This window comes from Lagopus leucura, unplaced genomic scaffold (assembly GCF_019238085.1).
Source record: "Lagopus leucura isolate 7727_CA_CO unplaced genomic scaffold, USGS_WTPT01 Super-Scaffold_100039, whole genome shotgun sequence".
Classification (NCBI taxonomy): Eukaryota; Metazoa; Chordata; class Aves; order Galliformes; family Phasianidae; genus Lagopus; species Lagopus leucura.
In genome coordinates, this window is record NW_024962288.1 from 1,195,856 (window position 1) to 1,217,676 (window position 21,821).

The window sequence follows — 21,821 nt, forward strand, 5'->3', positions numbered from 1 at the left end:
CATCCCATCCCATCCCATCCCATCCCATCCCATCCCATCCCATCCCACGGGGCTGGAGCCCAGACAGGAGTGTTTGGTTGCAGACAGCTCACCTTACCTACCCCATCCTCCTTTCTCCTTAGGCAAAGTGTTGCAACTCAGGGGGATGCGAAGACTAATGATTATTTTTTTTCAGAACCTGCTGCAGCAAGTTAATTAGTAAGATTTCATCATGACTTTTAATGTAATTGCATTTTTAATTGTAAATGCTCCCACTGTGCTCCCTGGCTGGCACAGCTCAGCTCCCAGCACCAAGGAGCCAGCATCCATGCAGGTTGGGCAGTGCATCTGTCACCCGAGTCCTCCCGTTCCTCCAGTGCAACCGGCTCTGGCACTCCTCCTAGCACCATTCATGGTGTTTTTCCTCTTTTCATACCTCGGCGTGCTGTCATGCTTGAGTGTGCCTTGCTGCAGGCACTTAGTTCTGCATGTGTGAAGCAGCTGTGCTTGAGCTTTTGTCTGAAGCTGTTCTCCACGTGAGGGGAAGCAGGGCTCATGAAGGGGCTGCCTGCTTGCAAAGTGTAAATTGGAGCTGGGAGAGGCAGCATTGCGAGGGCTGGTGATCTCCTGGTCCCTTGTCTCAGTGTCACATGTGCTCTAATACATGTCTAAAGAAATCAGGGCTTGGTGGCCCCTTGCAGAACATGTTGCAGTGGCTTTTTCTGGGGCAAAAAAGGTGCTGACTGAAGTCTGGCTTTATCCTTGTACAGATCACTGGCCAAAATACAGCTCAGCTGGGTAGGAGGGACCCCGCGGGCCTGTTGTACAGGGGTATTAAGGCACCTAGTGCTGCAAAAGTGCCCCAGTGGGATTGGCAATCCTGTTCCTTGTCACTTTGCTAAATTGTATTAGATGTCTCTATGGTTTCATGCCTGACATCTTGTAAATGAGGGTGTGGTGTGGGTGTAAATGTGCTTGTTTGCTTGGGGGATCTGTTTTGTGCTGTTGGATGTTGCTACGAGCAGGATCTGGGAAGCCTTGCTCTGCTCACTGTGGGTCTCTGCAGCTCCTGCCCACCCGCAGCACTCCCCAGCCTCTCACCATCTCTTCTTCCCCACAGGGGAGACCTCACTCCAGAGGAAGTTGTTAACCTCGTAAATCAGGGACTGCAGGATGGAGAAAGGGATTTCCGCATCAAAGCCAGGTCTATTCTATGCTGCATGCGCCATATGCCAAGTAATGTACTGCAGCTCACCCGCTGCTCTGCTCCCCTCCCCTGACGCGTGGCGCGGCACACATCCCCTGGGTTCAGGTCCCTGCAGAAATGTGGCCCTAGGTGTGATGTGGGACTACACGTGCTGAGAATGAGCTGTTTTCCCTCTGTCAGGGCCCTCTGCTCCTATAAAGGCTCTGCTGATTGTGAAAATGGAGCAGATCAGGAGACCTAGCTGAAGTCTCCTGGGGGAGTTGTGATTCCTGTACCCTGCTCCCTGCCTAAGAACCAGAGCTCTCTAGGGCAGCACGGCCAAAGCCAACAACAGGGGACCTGCTGGCCGCTAACTTGCTGCTGGTTTTAAATGGAACGACACGTAGAACAGACTTAAGCTCCAAATACCAAGGGTTTTTCCCAAAATTGGCAGTTGTAACCTTATTCAGTAGCAGAGTTTTGTTGGGCTGCTGAGTTCCATGAACATCTTCACCATGGGAGAAGTGCAGCTGGAGCAAGTTGCATGGCCATAGCTGTCTGACACTGAAACTTTGCTGTGAATGTCTTCAGATCCTTACTACATTTTTCATCAGGTTTAATAGGATGAACATTTTTGCTAACAAAAATATGGCTAATTTGTGCCTGAAAATATGGAAGATTAAATTCCTGGAAAAGGGAAGATTTGAGGGTGGCTTTTTTCTCTTTGCTCAATGAACCCAAAGCAAAAATTTGAAACAGACCGTTGGGCTTCTGATTTCTAGGAAGAAAGGCTGCTAAAACGGGAAGCTGTAAGCTGTGTGCAAGGTGTCTGCAGCTGCAGTACTGCAGGGTGAGGGCAGCACGTGCATCATGTGTTTGCATAGCAGCGAGAGTTCCTCTTGGAAACAGCTGAGTCTGCATTTTAATGCGTGTGCTACCTGAAAAGGTGGTGTCAGGGCACAATGTTTTCCCTTTGAAGCCACCTTGGGACTTAGGAATTGCTGGGAGAGGCAGAAATGTCAGCTAGAGATAGTGCATACTGAAGTTGTTAATAAAATAACGGCTCAAACCTGATGAGTTTGAAAGCAGTGATAAAAGATGATGAATTTGCACCAATTTTCTTATGTGTTGATATGACTTCAGGGCTGTAGGTGCACAGCAGGTGCCTGTTAATAATTAACACTGGAGTTTATCTCTTGTTTCTTGGCCCTCTCGTTAAGGGTAGGTGCAGTATCAGCTAATAGATGAATTTCCTTTTCAAGAGAGTATACTGTGTCTTGGTCAGAGATAACTCTCAAGGACATGTTGGCCATTTGTTGCTGTTTCCCACTGATACCAAAAAGATAAAACTGCCAAAGGTTGGTTTGCCAGGAGGCTTTGCAGCTGCTTTCCATCATCATGTCTGGAGGAGCTGTGCAGCGGGGCAGGATTGCTGCTGTGCAGAGGTGCAGCCCAACCTGAACTATCCCATGACACCACATGTCCCATGGTTACAAAACGCTCACGGTGCGATTCATACAAAAACTTTCTCCTGAATACTGGTACTGTCTTGTCCAGGTTGGTCTCCAGAGGTGGTAGAGCTGTGCAAGAAGTATCAAAACAACTCCGTGGTGGCCATAGACCTGGCTGGGGATGAGATGCTGAAGGCTTCTTCTGATCATAAGAAGGCTTACGAGGTTTGTGGAATAAGCTTCTTTAAAACAACGATAAAACACCCACAGGGTTATTCCTGGCTGAGGGACATGCAGCACTTTATTCAGACCACAAACAACTGGGAGAGCTTAAAAATTAATTGCAGCTGTTAAAAATATTTTGTTTAGCAGTGGCACTGTTCCCATGTTGATATCCCAGTGGCTCTCAGCAGATGGGGGGCTGGAGCTCAGTGAAACAGCTGGGCTGCCATCACTGCCTGCCCCTGCCCCGAAGCTTTAAGTGCCCATGGGATGGAAAATCCTGCTGCTGGTGGTGTTACCACTGACATTCTGTGAGCCTGTGGTTACCAGCCTCGGGGCTGTGCACATGGGACCTTCCCTCAGGGTCAGACCCAAGCGTTGCCTCCCTCGCCTTGCAGGAAGCAGAGCGATGCGGCATCCATCGCACCGTCCACGCTGGGGAAGCCGGGCCGGCTGCCATGATCAAGGAGGTAGGAGGGGTGCAGGGTGGAAGCCCCATGGCTGGCCCCATAGGAAGCCCAAGTGGTTTCCATGCTGGCGTTGCCATGCTCGCGGGCTGCAGCTGCTCTCCCTGCTCCCCAGGCCGTGTACCTCCTGAAGGCTGAGCGCATCGGCCACGGCTACCACGTGCTGGAGGACCCCGAGCTGTACAGGGAGCTGCTGAAAACCAGAATGCACTTTGAGGTGAGGCCTCGGTGCTGCAGAGTGGGAGGTGGGAGTGCCTGGGCAAGGCCCTGCGCTGCTTTGCCTGCACGCAGCTATCTGCCCGCGCAGTTGCAGTTCAGGTCTGCATGGCTGATCCTGTTTTATTGTCTTGAACTCCCACAACCAGGTCTGCCCCTGGTCCAGCTATCTGACTGGAGCATGTCTTCCGGACTTCAGGAAACACCCAGTAGTACAGTAAGGCTTACAAATAATGCATAATCTTAAAGTCCCCACCCAGTTGTGACTGCTTCTAGTGCTGCACTGCAGCAAGGCTCTTCCTGCTGTTCTGAACCGATTCCCTTACAGGTTTAAGAAGGATCAAGCTAATTATTCTATCAACACCGATGACCCCCTCATCTTCAATTCCACCATTGACAAGGATTACAGTATAATGAAGGAGTACATGGACTTCACTGAGGAGGATTTCAAGAGAGTGGTGAGTTGACCTCGACTGATGCTCTGCAGGAGTCCTGGTGAAGCCCAGAGACATCAGCTTTTTTTTTCTTCATAAACCAAGAGTTTTCAATGGAAAATCCTGCAGGGCTTCATGCAGCATGGAAGCTGGAGGCATCGCATGGATGATGCTTTGGGCTGTGTTTGGTGGCAATAGTCCAGGAAGGTCTGCCAAGCAGGTCTGAGCAGTAGGAAGGAAGGGACCTTTTGCTTTTTTACAACAGTTTGGAATTGTAGGGAGGTTATTTCAAAGCCTGCCCGAAAAGTTACTAAGATTCAGCATCCACAAAAGTGCTTGCAGTTTTTGCACTTGCAAACTAAACAGAAAAAAAAATGACTCCTGGTTTGGTGTGCAGTCACTTGTGTCTTATAACCAGAAAACTGTTTTTTTTCATTGATTTTTTCCAATTACTTCCCCGAGGTAGAAAGACAGGTAGGTGTTGGGAGTCTGGCTTATCTGCATATCAAAGGGAGCTATGCTTATGACTCCCACCTCCTGTCTGCAAGGATATTTGCTTGGAAGCAGGAAATCCAGGGTGCACTGAAGGGCAGCTTGGAGCTGGGGTCCCTGGATGCCAGCTGTCCTTTCCTGCCCTTGCAGAAGCCAAACAAAAGAAACATCCCTGCATGAGGCTGGCCAGCAGGTGACATTGTGCAGCCAGGCTGTCACACAGCATGCATCAAGCTGCCACCACCAGCTGGGCTGGCACAAAGAGAAGCCGTAGTGTAGGATACGCTCTTTAGACCTGTTCCTACAAACTCCAGAGTATTTAAGGACCCCCTCCTTGTGCCTGCTGCATTCCTCTTGGGATTGCTGCTAGTGGGAGAGACAGAGCAGCTGCCCTGGGAAATGAGTCTGTGGAAATGCATCTTGGAGTAGAAGCTTCACCTTCCCTCAGCCTGGTTGGAGATATTAGGATATGTACAACCACATCTCTGGTGTGTCTTAACATCTCCCTTCTGTTCTCCATCTGCCTTCCCAGAACATCAATGCAGCTCAGTCCAGCTTCTTACCTGAGAAAGAAAAGCAGGAGCTTCTTAATACGCTGTATGAAGCCTATGGGATGGTGCCTGCCACCTCGTGATGCCTCCTGAGAGCCAGCATGGAGCACTGGCCCCTTCCTCGTGTGTGCTTGGCTCTGCTCTGCTGGGGAGCAGCAGGAGGAGGTGCCAGGGGTCAGTGTCCTCTATTGGCACCCAGTGTTAACCCTTACAGCACCAAGCACAATCAGGCTCCTATCATACACACCCACATATCACCTCCATGAACTGTCTCCCAAATGGACATCCAGCTTCCTCTTGCTGTTGAGCATGCAGACTCAAACTCCTCTCTTCCTCTGCTGCTTCTGCCCAGTCAATGAGAGCAGAAGGAGGTCCCCTGCCATGCCTTAACCCTTTTCTGCAGTACAGGAATAACCACTCCTGCCTGTGACTGTGGCCAGGATTAATCTTCACCTTTCTTGGGAAAAGGTGTGCCACAGAGGAAGCATGCGAGCACTTTGGAAGCAGAGGATTTCTTCCCACTCATGCAGATAGGGAGGTTTGGCTACAGCGAGGTTTACCTGTGGTTAGGCTTGTGCTAACAAGAATAGGACAAGAACAAGCTGGGAACTGGTGCACAAGTCTGAAGGTTTTCTGGTGGTTTTTTTGTTGTTGTTTTTTAAGAAAGCCTTTTTGTCATCCTCTCTCAGCCAAGGAGTTCTGTGTCTCAGGCCTTACAGTGTCTGCCACAGAAGCGCACACCTTGTGCTCCAGCTGTGCTCATACTTGCATAGGAAGTTGGAACACTTTCACCATTTTGGGCCAAAATCTGCCTTCTGGGATTTTCCCCAGTTGTGTACTCACCCTGGGGAATTCCTGTGAACTACATTTTGCTCTTCTTGTATCTTTGTTTAGAACCTTACAAAAATTGTGCTTGATTGCCTGCGTTAGCCATTCTGTGCTCTTTCTGACTTGCCGTAATCTTTAGGCACTGTTAAAACTCAATGAGTAAATGGATAAGCTTGGGCCCAATACCAAATACTGTCTCAGGTTCTATCTGAATTGCTTCTCTCATTTCACCACAGCACTGGCTAGAAGTCAGATCTTCATTTTGGTGGAGAATTTACAAGGAAATATGCACCAAAATTCCTAAGCCATTTTACATTACATTACAGTATTCTTTGCTAATATGCAATAGAGCCATGCGTCCAGAGGAGAGACCATAATTTTCCAACAGTCAGCATCTTGATGCACCTGAGGAGGGAGTGTGATGTGTGGCATGATTTAGGTGGCTATAAAGATGCGTGCTCCAAAGATACTACGCCAAAAAGTTGCCTTTGGCAGAGGGCTGTGGTGGTCATGTACAGCATCTGCCTCGCTCTCAGCCAGCAGCACCTGAGTGCTGGGAACGTTTCCATTCTTTCTAGGCTTTCATATTTGTCTTCTCAGTGAAGTACTCATCTCTGAAATACATGGTGCATATCTACAAATAGGAGAGAGTGGATTTCTTACTTTTATAAAGAAAATGATAAATCATTACATTTAAGAATGTTGCTGTTAGAACCAAGCTTTTTTTGGATAATTTTTCTCAAAAAAATGTTGCTGAGAAATTGCTTGTTTGGATACTGGACAGTTGATTGTTAATCCCGTTTAATAAATTAACAAATTTATATGAAAACTGATGCTCTTTTCTTTCTGCTCAAGGGAGTTGGCAGGAGCCCTCCTCCATGCTCTTTGGTGTGAGCTGTCACACCCCTGTTTGGGTCAGTGGGTCCATGTGGTGCTTTGGCAGCCTGCCTCCTCCTGTTACTACTTTGCCTTGAAAGCCTTAATGCAGGGCAGGGAAGAGGGAAAGTACCCCTCCTGTTAGACTTGCAAGCTGGATTTGTTGATGCATGTGTTCCAACCTCATGTATCTCTTTAGTAATCACAGAAATGCCTCTTACCCTTCAAAGCAGCAGCGTTGTCACTGCGTGCTCTCACTTTTTCTGATGTGCATCAATAATGGTTTACGTTTTCTGTTTTCTGAGTTTTGCACAGCTGTTTGATGCTCACTCAAGTGGTGCAGCCTGGGCTGTGATGCTATTGGACTGCTTTATCAGGTGTTTTCTCATTGACTCCCCCATCCTTTAGTACATTTAGTTTGGAGTTCTGGGAGTTACTGCATGCTGAATTTCCATCTGAAATCAAAGGCCCAGAGCATCTGTGTGCTCAGCAGCTTTGCAAGTCACGATGTTGCTGGATTCATGCTGTGTCTATAGTGTCAGTGCAGGCAGATGAGTGGCAGGGGAACCTGATGCCTGTGCTCTGAGGCACAGAGGGCGGGTTGAGGGGTCACTAGTGACCTGGCTAAATATAACGGCGAGAGCTATCTTCTGACCCGGGAGACTCAAGATTAGCTCACACTTGATTTCTGGGGGTCATGTGTGGTGTGCAGTCCTTCTGCACCACCCTTCCATTGCTTCATGTGCATATCTGAACAAAATTACTGCTCAGTGGAAGCAAGGAGAGCTATAAATGGAGCTTAAAGCCCAAATTATACCGTCAGCCAGGACAGGAGCTACCTGCTGGTTTGCCCCAAGGGTAGAAGGGGGTAGGCTCTTGGCACCGCCTGGGAACAGAGCTGTAATAGTATCCTGGCAGCTTCCTTGGTGCAGACAAATTATACAACTGTATGGCTTTTATGATGAATGTCTGTGGAAATATGGCAATGCCAATGTCTGGAAGTATTTCACAGATCTGTTTGATTATCTTCTGCTTACAGCTCTAGTAGATGGCCACATATTCTGTCTCCACGGTGGCCTCTCTCCATCCATAGATACACTGGATCATATCAGGGCTCTGGACCGCCTGCAGGAAGTTCCACATGAGGGTCCAATGTGTGATCTGTTGTGGTCGGATCCAGATGATCGTGGCGGCTGGGGTATATCTCCACGTGGTGCCGGCTACACATTTGGGCAAGACATTTCTGAAACATTTAACCATGCCAATGGTCTTACACTGGTTTCCCGTGCTCACCAACTTGTCATGGAGGGTTACAACTGGTGCCACGACCGAAATGTGGTGACCATTTTCAGTGCGCCCAATTACTGCTACCGCTGTGGGAACCAGGCTGCTATCATGGAACTAGATGACACTTTAAAATATTCCTTCCTTCAGTTTGACCCAACACCTCGTCGTGGAGAGCCTCATGTCACCCGTCGTACCCCAGACTACTTCCTATAAACCTCTCATAACTTTTTAGAAGGAAGTATGCCTGGTGTTTTAAAGAGCAACAATATTTACTTGTTTCTGTCAGAAATCGGGGTTCGTCTCTACTTATAATCCCCTTCATGGACCAAAATGTGCCATACTGAGGACAAAGAGCGTTCAGCACAACTTGAGACTGAATTCCTTACAACACTATATATCCTATACCAATCAGTCCAACAGTCAGTTTGCCTGCTGTATTGTAGTCATATTGTAGTCAGATGAAGCCTCCGCCAGGCTGCCAAGTCCTTGTTCCTGTGTAGGTCGCTGTCTCATCCATTACTGTCCTGACCCTGTGGCCACTGCTTCTTGGAGACCCGGGGGCAATTCGCCCTCTGTCTGGCAGCAACTTCTCTGCTTATTTATGGGGTTGTTTGCTCTGACAAATCCCAAACGTGTGTTCAGTTCTTTCCAAGGTTGTGGAGGAGATGCTTGTGTCACCACTGGAGCTTTTCTCACATCAGCCCCTGCCCTGCTCAGGACCCAGCAATACCTGTGGGGCTGCAGCTGTTCCAGTGCTTTGCCAGGCCTCTGGGTGGGGAAATGCGGGCAGTGGATGTCCTTGCTTGTAATACGGATTCCAATCTGCCCATGAGGGGCTAGTGTTACCTTCTGCAGCCTGATCTGTCACAAGGCAAAACCAAGGAAGAAGAAACATCCAGGCAGAAGAACACCTTCAGTACTTAAAGGCTGTGTTGTTTATTCCAACAGCTTATATAGTTTTATCAAACCGTCTTTAACACAAAACATGTCTCCTAAAAGAATGGTGTGAGATCCTACCAGAGATAATCTCAGCTAACAGCTTGCAAAGTTAAGCCTGAATTTCAACAGTCAAAACAGCAAAATGTTTCTCCCTCCCTCCTCCCCCCCTTAACAATACCTTAAAACGCTAAAACCCAAAGGAAGAGATGCTGATGCTGCTGGGTCTGTCAGTGGAGCTCATCCACGTGGGGCTGTGCTTTGGTCCTTCCCAGGGCTGCATGGGTCTGGCCAGAGGTGCAGGGCTGGCAGGTGCCTGCTGCTGCCCGCCCTGGTCCAGAGGCCAGCTCAGGGGTGAGATGCAGGATAAGGGCAGTGCATGGAGAAAACAATCATCTAAACCTCTAACCTACAGAAACAGAATAAATAATAGTCTAAATTTGCAAAGGGGGAAGGTACCTCAGACAGGAAAGTGTATATTATTACTGAAATATTTTTTTCCCATAGGGGAAAATTGCAGCTAAGGCATCTTGAGAATGGCTCATATCACTACAAACACTGCAGTGTTGCTCTAAGTCATCAGGGATGGGAGCAGAAGTCTTTTGGAGGTGCCAGTCCTTGTGCAGTGTCTTGCAGTTCTTGAAACAAAAAGGTTGCAGCAGAGGCATGTGACAGACATCTTGCTGGTCCTGGTTGGCTTTTGTCCACAGATTCAATAACAAATTCTTGCTTAACGTTCACAGCAAGCCCCTCCTGCAGCCCCATCCCACCCCCTGTGCGCTCTCATGGGGAGGATTTGCTCTCTTGCTCCTTTGGTCTTGCTGCAGGGTCTCTCTCAGAAGAGGTGCTGGCTTCTTTGCTCTCTGCAGAAGGGAGGAGTGGGAGGAAAGCACAGTTACAGTCTGCTGAGAACGTGAGTGATCAGGGATCAACCACAGCTGGTTTTATTCAGCTTGCCAGCTGAAGCCCTGTTGCAGCCCACCTGGAGCCAGATATTCAGCTTAAATGTATTGGGTTATCTCATCATGCTCTCAGAGCACAAGCCCTTCTCAAAACAGAGTATCTGGCGATGCTGAGAGGGAACCTCAGTGCTCAAAAGAAAGTGTCAGGACTTTATTTCAGGGTGCATCAATAGAACAGCTCTGAACCAAGAGTCCCTTTCAAAGCAGGAGTGTGTTCTCTGTGTTTAACCTGTAAAGGGCAAGCTGCACATGGGCAGCCTGGCAGGTACCCAGCTTGCTTGCTGCCAGCTGAGATCCAGTTAGTGCTTATTGTAAACAGATGCCCAGACATCGTTTTAGGAGTTACAGCTGGGGTTACACCACACCCCCTCACATACACACTTGATTTTTATGAAGCCAAAGGTGCATCTAATGTGTACAAGGCCCTGAGAAGTCTGTTTCTCAGTGCTTGCTTTGTTAGAACACCAGTACCCCTACAAAGCAACCAAAGACAGGCCCTGGATTTGGTGGCTATGCACTGGGACCATGGCGCTGGTTGCAAAAGATCCTCCCAGGTGTCCCCCACCACACTTGGCTCCCAGGGACTTTGCTTTGCTGTAGTTTCAGGCTGTGCCCACCCAGGCGGGGTGTCCTGAGCCACCCCAGTGCCTGCAGCCCCTCACCTGCCCCTTCGACACCGAGCTCGCCGATGTCCTTGGTCAGCTTGCGCATGCTGATGGTGTTTGCATCCCGCTGGATGTCATGGACAGCGTTCCTCCGGCCAGCCCTGTCGCAGGAAATGAAGTCTGTGTACGTGCTGGACTCTACCTCCATCGCATCTCTATGCTCCTTAAAAATCCTGCAGAGAGAACAGCTTTGAGCTTGAGGGTGCTCGGCCAGCCTTGAGCCATGGCTCTATCTGGGTTAGGTTACTGCACGGAGTTAAATTACAGCATGAAAAAATAGTCCCTGTAACTCCACGCCCTGTCAGAGCAGCTTTTGAACTCTCAGGTAACGAGCTGCTGCTGGCTCTGCTGTCATCAGCTTTGTCACCATGTGCCTGCTGCTCTGGGGAAAGGGGGCTGCCTTAGGTTCAAAGCTCTGCATTTCAGCTTGATGTCAGCTTGGCCTAAGCCCTCCTTCCTCCTCAAATTGCCCTGGGAGCTTTGAATGGAGGCTGAATTTGGCTCTGCGGTGGGAAGGGGTGAACTGACCAGAATTTGTAATCAGGAATAGGGCTCTAGCATGCACTCACCCAAACGGTCCAGGAGCTCGTGAGCTTTGCAGGCACTGGGGTTGCATCAGTGCTGCTGTGTTTGTCACATTCATGTGTCAAGTGAGACAGCTTTGAGAAAAGCAGCACTTTACCCTGTGAAAATCAACCTTACTGCAAGGGTTTTGGATCCCTTTGCCCCCCCTGTGCCAAGCACAGAGTGCAAAGAAAGGCTCACAATGAGCACAAGCCACCAGCCAGCTCCTGGTACAGCCTGATGGGTGTTCAGGGCTTCATTTAGCTGAGGGTTTGGCTTGGCAGCATGCGGTGCGGGGAGCTGGGCAGCTTTGGGAACACACTGCAAGCATCCAGTGCCTGGGTGCCAGCAGGTCACGTGCTGCCTCCGTGCTGGGAATCCGGTGCTCCTGCTTCCTTCTCCTGTTCACTCAGCCTGGCTCCCGGCTTGCTTTTCTGTGTGGAAGTTGGAGATCAGCGGCCCACTTGTTCTGCCCACTGCCCTGCTGGTTTTGTCAGTACTTGGAGAAGGAGCCGATCAGAAACACCGCTAGCTAATGAAAAAAGCGTAACATCTTGCATCCACTTGCTTTTGTGTCACGGCGCTGCTGTCCCACTGAGACATTTGTTCAGCTCCTGCACAAAAGCTGCTCAACACTCATCTGCCTACCGGGGAAGCCGTCTGAACGCACTGGACGACGCACGGACCGAGTGCTCCCGCAGAAGCCACCTGGAGATGGCGCCGGAGCTCCGCGGCAGTGCCCGGTGCTCACGGGGCGGCCCCGCCGGCTCCCGGTGCGCGGCTCTCTGGGCGCTGCCTTTCGCTTCCCCTCGCTTTGCTGCCGCCCGGAGGGGTGATGGAACCGTCGCCACCATTTTCAGGGGAAAACCTGATTTTTTCAAGGAGCGTTTTCACGGTTCCAGGAAGATGCAAAGCATATCGGTAGGGTTTAAATGGGGGAACTGTTAGCATCTGCCATGGACAAGAGGGGCTCCCTGCCTGTGCAGCTCATTTGGAGCAGTGTCACTGTGTATGTCATTGTGTGGCAGCTCCCCACACCCCGCAGTTTCAAGCTCACTCACCGTGCTGAGATAAGCTCTTTCTGCCAAACCTGCTGATTGGCCTCAGCTTATTTTTCCATAATATCTTGTGAGGACGGGAATGAAGCAGGATGTATGGGGCTGCAGCAGTGAGTTCCGCAGGCACAGGTGTGGCACAAGGATGAGATTTGTCGCCTTTGTTTCGGCGACCCTGATTGAAGTCCCCTTGTGAAAGTGTTCCGACAGCCCCGGTCAGTTTCCCACGCTTTTCATGACACCAATATGGTGAGCAGCAAAATGGCGTTAATTGCAAGGAGCACATCCTTCCTAAAACTTTCCCCATGCCTTAGGGCTATTACCGTTATCTCTGACCAATGGACATGTGGCATGTCTTGTTTCCTCCTTATTTGGTCTAACCTGTTCTTCTCTCTTATCTTCAAGACATTTGTTGCCATGGTTTCCCAGGAGCCAAGGGGCCCCTGTAGGCCCTGGAGACTGCCACAGCCCATTCAGTTAACTACAGAGATTCTGCTGCCAGCCCTGGGCTGCAGTCAGAGTCCATCCCCAGGATACCTTTTCGTGAAAGAAGGACACTTTTGAGGTGACTCAGTGCCTCTTTCAAGTGGACAATGGCCTGGAATTACCATGGGAGGCTTAAACTGACGCAGAGCCGTGCACCCATGGAGTAAATGTGGCCTACACCTGAGTCAGAGGGCTCAGATGGACCTGCAGGCACACCCAGCCCTGGACTCCAGTTTAAGGAAGCCCTTCACATGATGCTGTATCCGCCCCTTGCCTAGGTTAAACTGGAAGTTTTTTCTTCTTACCTCAGGCTTTCCTCAGAATTTTGCTCTTCGTCTAACCTGGCTTTGCACAAACTGCAGAAGACTTTTGTGTCAGAGGAAACACTGTTCAGCTCTCTGTGGCACAGGTGGCACGACATGGTAAAGGGTGCCTTCAAGTTCTGCTTGGATATCCTCACCCCTAGGGCAGCCAGCACAGCACAGCAGGGGCTGTAAGGGAGGAGGTGGGAAGGTTCAACACAGCAGTGGCTTCTTGGCATCGCTTGGCCCCAAGAACCACCTGAGCCCACCTTGTTTCCCTTTACAGAGTGGGGAATGGGGCCATATCTTTCTTCCTAAACACCCAGGCAATGGGCAGCATGGAGCAGCCTGTGCCTACCACTGATTCTGGAGCCACACAAAGATGTCTCCATTCCTGTGGCACCTGAGGATCATCCCAATGACCACAGCCAGCAAGGGCTGGCAGAGGGATGTTAAGCCCAAGTCCTGAGGGACAGGAGCCCCACACTTACATCTCTGCTGCTGCTGCTGCTGCTGCTGCTGCTGCTGCTGCTGCTGCTGCTGTCCGTTGCAAATGACCGTTGGGGCCAACAGCTCTGTGCCTATGGCTGGGCTCTGGCTGGAACAGGATCTCTGACCCACAAGGCCAGCTCCTGCTCTCTTGGTGTCCAAGCCAAGGATCAAACTGCTGCCTTTTGCCCCTGGGAAGCATAAAGCCCCCAAAGCCAATCTAAACCTGGCTGTGTTTCTGGGTTGAAATTTCCACCTTTTACCAAAGATCAGCAGGGGAAGAGGGGTTGACCCTTTTCTTCTGTTTAAGCATCACATCCCACATCTCCCTGTACTGCAGACCTGCATGGACAAGGGCACAGAGCATTTCGGTGCCTTCAAGCTCTCCATGCTGTGTCTCTCCCCCTTTCATTCCTGGGTACCTGGGCTATTATTAGCGCAGTCCTGCTGGGGACAGATCCATAACAACAGCAAAACACACCCAGTATCCCTGCTGGGCTTGTAAAATATTTACAGCGTAAGACAGTTCGCTGTAGAGGGAGCCTGGTAGAGCACAGAGGCAGCAGCATCAGGATCTCTGTGCTCCCTGTGGTCTGCTGCGAGGTTCCCCGCTGTGAGATCCTCATCCAGCTGAGAGGGAAAAAATCCCACAGGGCAGAAGTCAGCACTTGAGGTCAGGGGGTTTCCACCAACTGTCTGACAGCTTCCAGATGGAATTTCAGTGAATTTTCCATGGCCTCTGGTCTGGGAACATGCATGAGAAGTTGCACATCAAAGCAGGAGGGCTCCATGGCTGGGTTATCAGGATTAGGGAGTATTTTTAGACCTGTGCCAGTGCCTACCAGACCTCTCCATGGCCCAAGACCCTCCCATGCACTTGAGCTTAGGTTAGTGCCAGAAACTGGGTGATGCTGTTTGACATCACAGCATCTCCATGCACTGCAAGAATTCAAGAACAGAACTTTTAGGGTTCTCCAGAACTTGGTGGAAAAATGTCATTCACGTAGCAGGGGAGGATTTACAGCAGGGAGATGGAGGCTTGGTGTGTAAAGCAGATCCAAAGTTTACTTTGGTCTTATTTTGCAGTATGAAGATCATTTGAGCACTGGTAACTCACTACTTAGCCTATGATTTAACGTTTGGCTTGGGCTCCTGTAGGGGTTAGGACCTGACACACCTTGTGTTTAGCTTCTCCCTCCTTTCTGCCCTTCAGCATGTCCTGGCCACAGGGACCCACACCCCTGTCCCTGCTGTCCCACAGTACCTCTGCAGCTCCAGCCCCCCTGTTCATCACCTGGCTCCCAGCAGACACAGGAGATGCCCTGGCAGGGTTTCACAGTGTCAGACAACCCCTAGGACCCAGGGCAGGCTGACATGCTGCAGCAGTCCCAGGGGAGCAGGGAACACTACTCAGCTCCCCCCAGCACACACTGACACCGCTTCATTAGCATCACTCAGTGCTGGCCTGGCTCACGCTCCAGCCTCACGTTGGCTGCACAAGGATGCCAGTTGTTATCCTCCACTATGGGAAACATCACAGTGTTCCTTGACAACTGAGCTTTTCCAGGGCTCCTCCCTCCCCTCAGCATCCAAACCTCATCTGCATTATGAGCCTCTTCTGCAGCTTCTCACCATGTTGATTAATGGAAATAATTGGTCTCTCCGTGCATCTGGAGACAGTTGCCGTGACAGCAATTGTATTTGTGTTTGGTTCCCAGGTCGAGCTTGTTTTCCACATCCCACAGCTTCATGGTGTCCCCGTGGTGGGCAGCCACAGGGTGCAGGGAGACAGAGCCTGGACAGCCCCCAAATGTGCAGGGTTAGTGACTTCCAGCATCTCTGTTGGGGCAGAGCTGGAGTACCCTAAAAGTGCCTTTCCAGCAAAGGGAGCTGAGCCAGATTTGGGGCAGGTACAGAGCCTGTCCTAGGCTATGTGAGCTGGTGTCTACCCTTCCCATTTTCCCCTCCCAAAGCTCATCCTGATGTGGGAGGACATGGCTCTGCATAAAGCAGCCCAGAGCCCACCCATGCACTTTTACCCTTGGCACTCTTCAGTGCTGCAAAGTGCTAGCTCCACCCCACCACTATTTTTATTCTCACTTTCTCCCAACCTCTTGTCTAACTGCCTTTATATGTGAAATTGCTTTTATGCGAGCAAAACCATCGCTGTGCGGAAGATCTGCTAAGGAGTGAAATTTCAAAACAGAGTAATAGCAGGCACTTTAAACTCTTCAGCTGTAGCAGTCTCACAGCTGCTGCTGTAGCCACCTCTAGAAAAACCTGTGCGTTGTTCCCACCTGTAATGGGCACAGAAACCCCCTCTGCCCCCTCCAGCATGGCTGGGCCATTTGGATCCCCCCAGTCTCCTCTCCCCGGGAAAAAAAAAAAGTCCCTGCTTTCACTTCATCTTTCCAGCAAAGGCTGGAAAGTACCCAACAGTCCCACAGCTCTTTGGATTCCACCAGGTGCCACCACCTCCCAGGCTGTGTCTGGGATGTGCCCAGCACCCTGCGGGCTGCCCAGGTGAGAAAATACTGGTGAGCCTGGGAGAGATGAGATGCAGCTAGAGCCTGCAGGGCTGCCCTTGTGTATAAAGGGAGCTGGAGAGAAAGCAGCTGCTGGAGAGATAGTTCTGTTTTGTTGGAGGTCATTGCTGCTGGGTGGGGCCTTTCTACGAACATGGAGGTATGTAGGGCTGGTGGTTTTTATGGTATGATGGTGCTGGCAGGGAGGCCCAAGCCCAGCTCTGCCCTGGCCCTGCCTGATCCACCTGTGCAGCCCACAGGATGTTATGCTCACACTGCACCTCATGCCCACCTCCATAAGCCAGTATGACAGGCTCCACAGCCTCCTTAGGGAAAGGGCCCTGTCTGCTTCCCTAGCAATAAACCAGGACAGTCTTATACTGGAATGAGGTGGGCTAATTAGAAAAATGGGCTCAGCTCTGCTCCCTGGGGTGTGTTTGACCTGTTATTTGTGCTGCTGCTTGGAGGAAAATCACTTGTGTAGCTCACAGGGTTGGCATACTGCTTGCTGACAGTTCAAGTGGGATGTGCAGGAGTTCCAAACAAGTTTGCAGGGAGAGCTGAGCCCTTCCACATGGTTCCACATCTCCCCTCACCCAAAGCAGCAGTCCTGGTGCTGTGCTGCCTTGCTTAGCTCCCACCTGAACAGAGCTTCACCTGTCCTTGTGCACATACCTCACAGCATTGCTGTGGTGGGGGGGAAGATGTTGGGGCACTGCATTAGATGGGAGCAGCTGCTGAGCCCTGCTGTGAGCAAGGCAAATCCCCTGCATGCTGCTCATGAGGGATGTGGGATCTCAGGTATGAGCTGAAGTGGTTATCAAGATGTCTCTGAAATAGTGGAGGAGGTACAAAGAGATGCTTGCAGAAGGGAAAGCTTGTAATTAAACAGATTGCCAAGTGTTTTATGGTCCACTGAGATGCTGCCTGGGCATGGACAGACATGGGAGGTCTCCAGCATGCGTGGGAAGATGCTGGATGCAGGAGGTGGGCTGCTCTGAGACCTGCAGGGTGAATGTCTGTGCAGCAGTGAGTCCAGAGTTCTGTCACTGCCAGATCTGCAAACACCAGCTCAGTCCAGCTAGATTGTGAGTGACAAGAAAGCAGCAAGGTGACTGAAAGGCTGTGAGCACAGAAGGACTGTGTGAGCTGGCAGGCTCACTCTAAACACCAGTGTAAAAAGAAGCTCTGCTTTGGGAGCTCCTGCATTTTGATGGGCTCTGTGCAGAGCAGGCAGCAGAGAGAGCAGGATGCTGGGCTGTCCCCAGCCAGGGTGGACTAGAGCTGGTGCTGTGACACAGCTTGTGCATGGCTGGGAGGTATGGAAGACACAGCAGGAAAGTCATTACAGCAAAACCACAGGTGCTTGTTCCCTCTTAGCAACTTTCTAGCAACTGGTAGTGCAGAATACAGAGGTGGTCAAATGACTTTTTGCAAAACAGGAAGGAGAAAATCCCCTTTTCCTTCTTATATTAAATTTTTTCTATGAAGGAAGATGTTATCAGTCTGTAGTGGAATCTCTACCTGGTTTAGTTGACTTTCCTTTTGGGCATGATTTCAGACAGGCTCCATACACAGCAGGGCAGCGGCTTCTGGGGAAGGAAAACAAACATAAGAAACAGTGTCTGTGCTGGTGTTAGGATGCGTAAAGCTCAGCGGCTCTTCCCACCACTGGTGACTAATGGGAGGGATCTGGGGGTAGTGAGTATCAAGAGGAGCAGTGAAAGGCTTTTAGGGGTTGCACTAAGTGATTTGCTCTGCTGGGTCTAAGAGCAAAACCTGCCCAGTGGCCTGGCCTCACGGGGAGTTGCCATTTGGTTTTACTTCTCCTTTCAACATCTTGATGTGTGCGCACTGCGGCACACAAGCACCTGACTGGCACCACAGGAAGGTTTGAGGGGTTCAGTGCTGGCAGTGCGAGTACAAACAAATGTTCATTTGCGAGCCCCCCTGCCATTTAAAGAAGTGAAACTTCCACGTCAACTGCTTTGAGGCAGAAGGGGAAGCTTGCCTGGTGCTGGCAGCTGCTTTGGTTTGCCTTGTGTTGCTCTGCGCACAGCTGTGCCTTCTCCCTTGGTCCCCAGGCCCCTCTCAGACATTTCCTCTGTGGCCTTAACATCTGTGGGTGACTTGCAATCTCCTGACCTGCAGGGCCCAGCCAACAAGACACTTGCTTATTTTAGCAGCTGTTTCAGCTTTAGGACATTTTGGAACATCACGGACTGCTGGTTGTTTTTTATTTCTTGCTTCCAGGGACAAATATTAGCAGACCAAAAAGCAAGAAATTAACCATTTAAGAATGCAAGCAGTAGCTCATTAAGCAGTTCTGCCTACTCTGAGCTGTGGATCACTGTGGCTGCAATAATTCATCACTTTCCAAACCAGGTCAAATCTACTGCCTTCTTCTTTATTCTTTGGCCCACTTCTAAAACTTACTCATAGTTGGAGCCAAACATTGCTCACTGGCTCCATCCCTGCTTCAAGGACAGGGCACTTGCTGCTTTTATATGTCACTTTGCCCATCTGTTAAGTGGAACTATTAATACTCGCCTTCCTCACTGGATGTTTCACATATCTGCAAGACTTTGAAATCTGCAGATGACGGGCTTACAGAAGTGGAAAATCCTAATGATGATCATGACAGTATCCAATCAAAGACGCAAGGATTTGACAACATGCTTTTGTTATTGTTTATTCCACTGACGGGGAAGTGCTTGTTGGAAACGCTGGACAGGAAAAGAAACAGCATTCCCACAACTCTGGGAATATGCATTACCCTTTTGGGGTACCGATCAGGAAAAACAAAAGCAGGAAGGAGGAAAACCAGCTTTGAAAATCTTTGATCCTTTGTTTCCCTCCTTTGTCTTCCTGCCTCATTCTGGCTCCTGTGTCACACAGCCCATACACTTAAAGCTCTGGCATTCCAGATGAGTTGCAAAACATCTCAAAATCCACAGACCTGTGCCAGGAGATGCTTAAAGCAAACTGGAATGAGGATGCTCTGAACTAGAAGAGCCATCACTAAGCAATCCTGTTCCTGATGGGCTGTTGGGGAAGCCCCCTATTCTCTCAAAACAGCTGATTTTGGAGAGAGGAACCCTTTTGCAGCTACTCTTCTCCGCCCCTGCAGCCCCAGCCTCACCTCCATGTAAGGCCTCGCAGCCCTGGTTGAGGATTTTGGAAGTGGAATGCCCCGCTCATCTTCTGCTCCATATTCCATCCACCCAGCCCTGGGTGATGGGCAGAGCTGCAAGGACCCAGCGTGGGCAGACTCCCTTAAGCAGAGAGTGTGGGGGCTTAAGGCTGATGCTGAGGCTAGCTGCTGCAGTGGGACTAAAGTGGGGTGGGTGTAACTTGTCAAGAATGATTCATGTTTCTTTGATGCATTACAGGACCAGATTAGGCACTATGGATTATAGGGACCTATGTGGAAATGTCCAATGGATAGCTGCTCTTCAGGAGTGAATTGCAAAGGCGTTATCAGCATGGTGCACACAGTTTGAGATCCAGATTGCCTCTGCCTTTTTTCAGCTGTTACCCTAAAGGAACGTGCATATACACACCAAACAAATGCAGTTCTCACCACGTTGCTTCAAAATGAATACATGCTCCAAGAAGCTCAGAGTGCTTTTTGGCAGAATTCGGTGTTCTCTACAGCAGATGTTATGGTGCTGCTTTTGATCCAGAGAGGAAGTCCTTTTTGATTTTGCCCAAGGTGATGGCAGCAGACAGAAGATTGTTACTTTGACTCACAGGTAAACATCAATCCAAATGCATCACTGATTAGCCTGGGGGCTCCTCCCTGGGCAGACTGAAAGACCATCTCATTTGGTATCCTGTCTCCAAATACAGCTGGTATCCTTGGCTCCGAGGTGCAAGAATACTTGTAATTATGATGAAATATTTTTCATTAGTTACTAATTGCCCTAAACCAGGAGGTTGTATAATTCTTAAAATGCAATATCCTCATAATTACAAGCAGAGTAGTTTAGCTAGCTACATAATGATCTGTTATCCAATAAAATGCCTTCTGAACTCCTACTGCCAGTGATATCTAGAGGCAATGAGCACCGCAGACTAATTACACTTTGTGGAAAGAGTAATAGCAGTAAAGCTGATGACTCTCCGGTGGGGATATTTGGCTTATTACATCACTGCAAACATCAACAACTGTTGGCATTTCAGTGCTGGCCTGCTCCTATGGCAGTGGGTTGTGGCCAGCAACGTGCAGGCATGGAGGAGCCAAGCAGAGCACTGCACCTCTCAGGGCCATGCTGGGAAAAGGCATTGAGGAACATGCAGAGCAAACCAAGAATGAGCGCTGCAAAGGCTTGACAGGGAGTGCAGGTTTTGAAATGGAGGAATAAATGGTTCATAGTCCAACACTGCTCTTCTTGCTCAGGTCCTGGGCTGAGCCCTGCAGTGATGTCTGTGCCTCTCTGTCACTGCCGTTGGGAGGAGCTGGGGACAAAGTGCGTCCAGCAGCTGACCGTCCCCATTGCACCGGCTGGCACTGGTAAGCCTGGGGGAGCAACCTCCCTTTATGAGTTGGCTGGAAGCATGTTGGTCGTTATTTCCTTCTCTCATCCTCTTTAAGGAATGGATACTGTGCTGGAAAACTTGTCTGGATTGGTCTGTGTGTATGGCTTTGATTGAAGAGTAGTTTATGCTTGTGGAGCAACAACCGTGCTCAGGCTTTGAATGTGAAAATGAAGATCAAAACAGAGTGGCACAGAAAGGGCAAATAAAAAGCTGTGGTACAGCTTCTGCTGTTTCTTATCAACTTGCAGATTGATCCCTTGTTTCTGTACAGACCTGTATGAACCCAGGAGAACTACCTGATTTGTGCCTGGCCCCTGTATGATAGGGGTAATGCTTAGCATTTGGTCAGAGGGATCGGTGCTGTGATAATTGGTCCTGAAAGATGGGAGTCCCAGAAGATGGTAACAACCTGGAAAATGTTTTTCACAGCTGTCTTTTGGAGGGCAGGGTTGTGTGTGTGTGCATGCATGCTTTCAAGGAGGCTCAAAAGTATATCAGCTTTTCTTTGGTAGAGGAGAGCAAGGCAAAGGGGAAGCAAAGCAGTGCTTGCTAGCTCCTCTTAGCCTTTACACCTGGTCAGAATCAGCCACTGTGCGTACAGAAACAAGTTGTTGGAAGATGTGGATCTATGTCTTTGGGTTTTAGTGTTTCTGCTATGCTGCTGCCAGCCTATGTGCTTTACTGCAATGAGATCCTGTTCTTTGAGGGATCGGAGCTCTCACCCTCTGGAAGGTCTCCATGCAGCGGAGGACTTGGAGCCCAGGGCCCTGTCCTGTGCTCAAGATACTTTAAGCTTTACTGGCAGAGCCACGTTTGTAAGTGGCCATTTAGTCTGTATCTGTGCTACAGATGAATTCAGCCGTTGGGGATCCCCGGTGCACCCTTCTTCCCCAAACACTGTTCCTCATTACAGCAGGCATATAACAACTTCTCAGACAGCTGGAAGGGCCCACCTTGCTCGCAGGGGACCTCCCAAAAGCCTCAACAGCCAAAGCACGCTCAGAGCCACCCCGAGGGCTGTGCTGACCGTGGGCGAGCAGAGCCCAGAGTCTGAGAGGCTACATGCTCCCTTGGAGCCGTCCTTTCTGCTTCTATGTCTCTCCCAGAGCCCCACCTGACACTGGCGCATCGCCTCTTTGCTTGTCCACTCATCCCAGCCACCACGGGCATTCCCCCAAAGAACTCAGTCGTGCGTGGCTCTCATTCTGTGTGTGCGTTTGCCCCCTCTGACACAACGGGAACGTTTCCGAGCCGTCCCTCCAGGAGCGAGGCGTTGCGCTCCCTCCCAGCTGCCTGCGGGAAACCG

The 21,821-nt window shown here is 50.1% G+C and overlaps 3 protein-coding genes across 4 annotated transcripts in view; 2 read left to right on the plus strand and 1 right to left on the minus strand.

The window, feature by feature from the left end:
• ADA (adenosine deaminase) overlaps positions 1-6,600 on the plus strand; it is a 12,691-nt gene extending 6,091 nt beyond the window's left edge. The window contains exons 5-11 of one of the 2 annotated variants that reach the window (XM_042883717.1): positions 1,100-1,215; positions 2,723-2,841; positions 3,237-3,308; positions 3,421-3,522; positions 3,671-3,738; positions 3,850-3,979; positions 4,980-6,600. In XM_042883717.1, the coding sequence (XP_042739651.1) occupies positions 1,100-1,215; positions 2,723-2,841; positions 3,237-3,308; positions 3,421-3,522; positions 3,671-3,738; positions 3,850-3,979; positions 4,980-5,081 (709 nt within the window). In that variant the 3' untranslated portion in view covers positions 5,082-6,600. The remainder of the gene's footprint in view (positions 1-1,099; positions 1,216-2,722; positions 2,842-3,236; positions 3,309-3,420; positions 3,523-3,670; positions 3,739-3,849; positions 3,980-4,979) is intronic. The other variant, XM_042883718.1, reaches the window with a different exon arrangement.
• An 894-nt stretch (positions 6,601-7,494) lies between these two features.
• LOC122186716 (serine/threonine-protein phosphatase 2A catalytic subunit beta isoform-like) lies at positions 7,495-8,365 on the plus strand. The gene has a single exon (XM_042883608.1). It carries the CDS (start codon positions 7,495-7,497, stop codon positions 8,200-8,202), a length of 708 nt encoding a protein of 235 aa, XP_042739542.1. The 3' UTR covers positions 8,203-8,365.
• Positions 8,366-8,901: 536 nt separating this feature from the next.
• PKIG (cAMP-dependent protein kinase inhibitor gamma) lies at positions 8,902-11,663 on the minus strand. The gene is made up of 2 exons (XM_042883690.1): positions 10,550-11,663; positions 8,902-9,788 (listed from the first exon to the last, which is right to left on the minus strand). The coding sequence occupies exons 1-2, from the start codon at positions 10,698-10,700 to the stop codon at positions 9,709-9,711; spliced, it is 231 nt and encodes a 76-aa protein (XP_042739624.1). The 5' UTR covers positions 10,701-11,663; the 3' UTR covers positions 8,902-9,708.
• Between the last annotated feature and the right edge of the window lie 10,158 nt (positions 11,664-21,821).

Bases quoted from the DNA above. Each gene is read 5' to 3' on its own strand.
- LOC122186716 (XM_042883608.1), top strand. From the start codon at position 7,495: ATGGAGCTTAAAGCCCAAATTATACCGTCAGCCAGGACAGGAGCTACC.
- PKIG (XM_042883690.1), bottom strand. From the start codon at position 10,700: ATGGAGGTAGAGTCCAGCACGTACACAGACTTCATTTCCTGCGACAGG. The intron at 9,789-10,549 runs GTGAGGGGCTGC...TCCCTTCTGCAG, and splicing joins GCTCGGTGTCGAAGGGGCAG to AGAGCAAAGAAGCCAGCACC.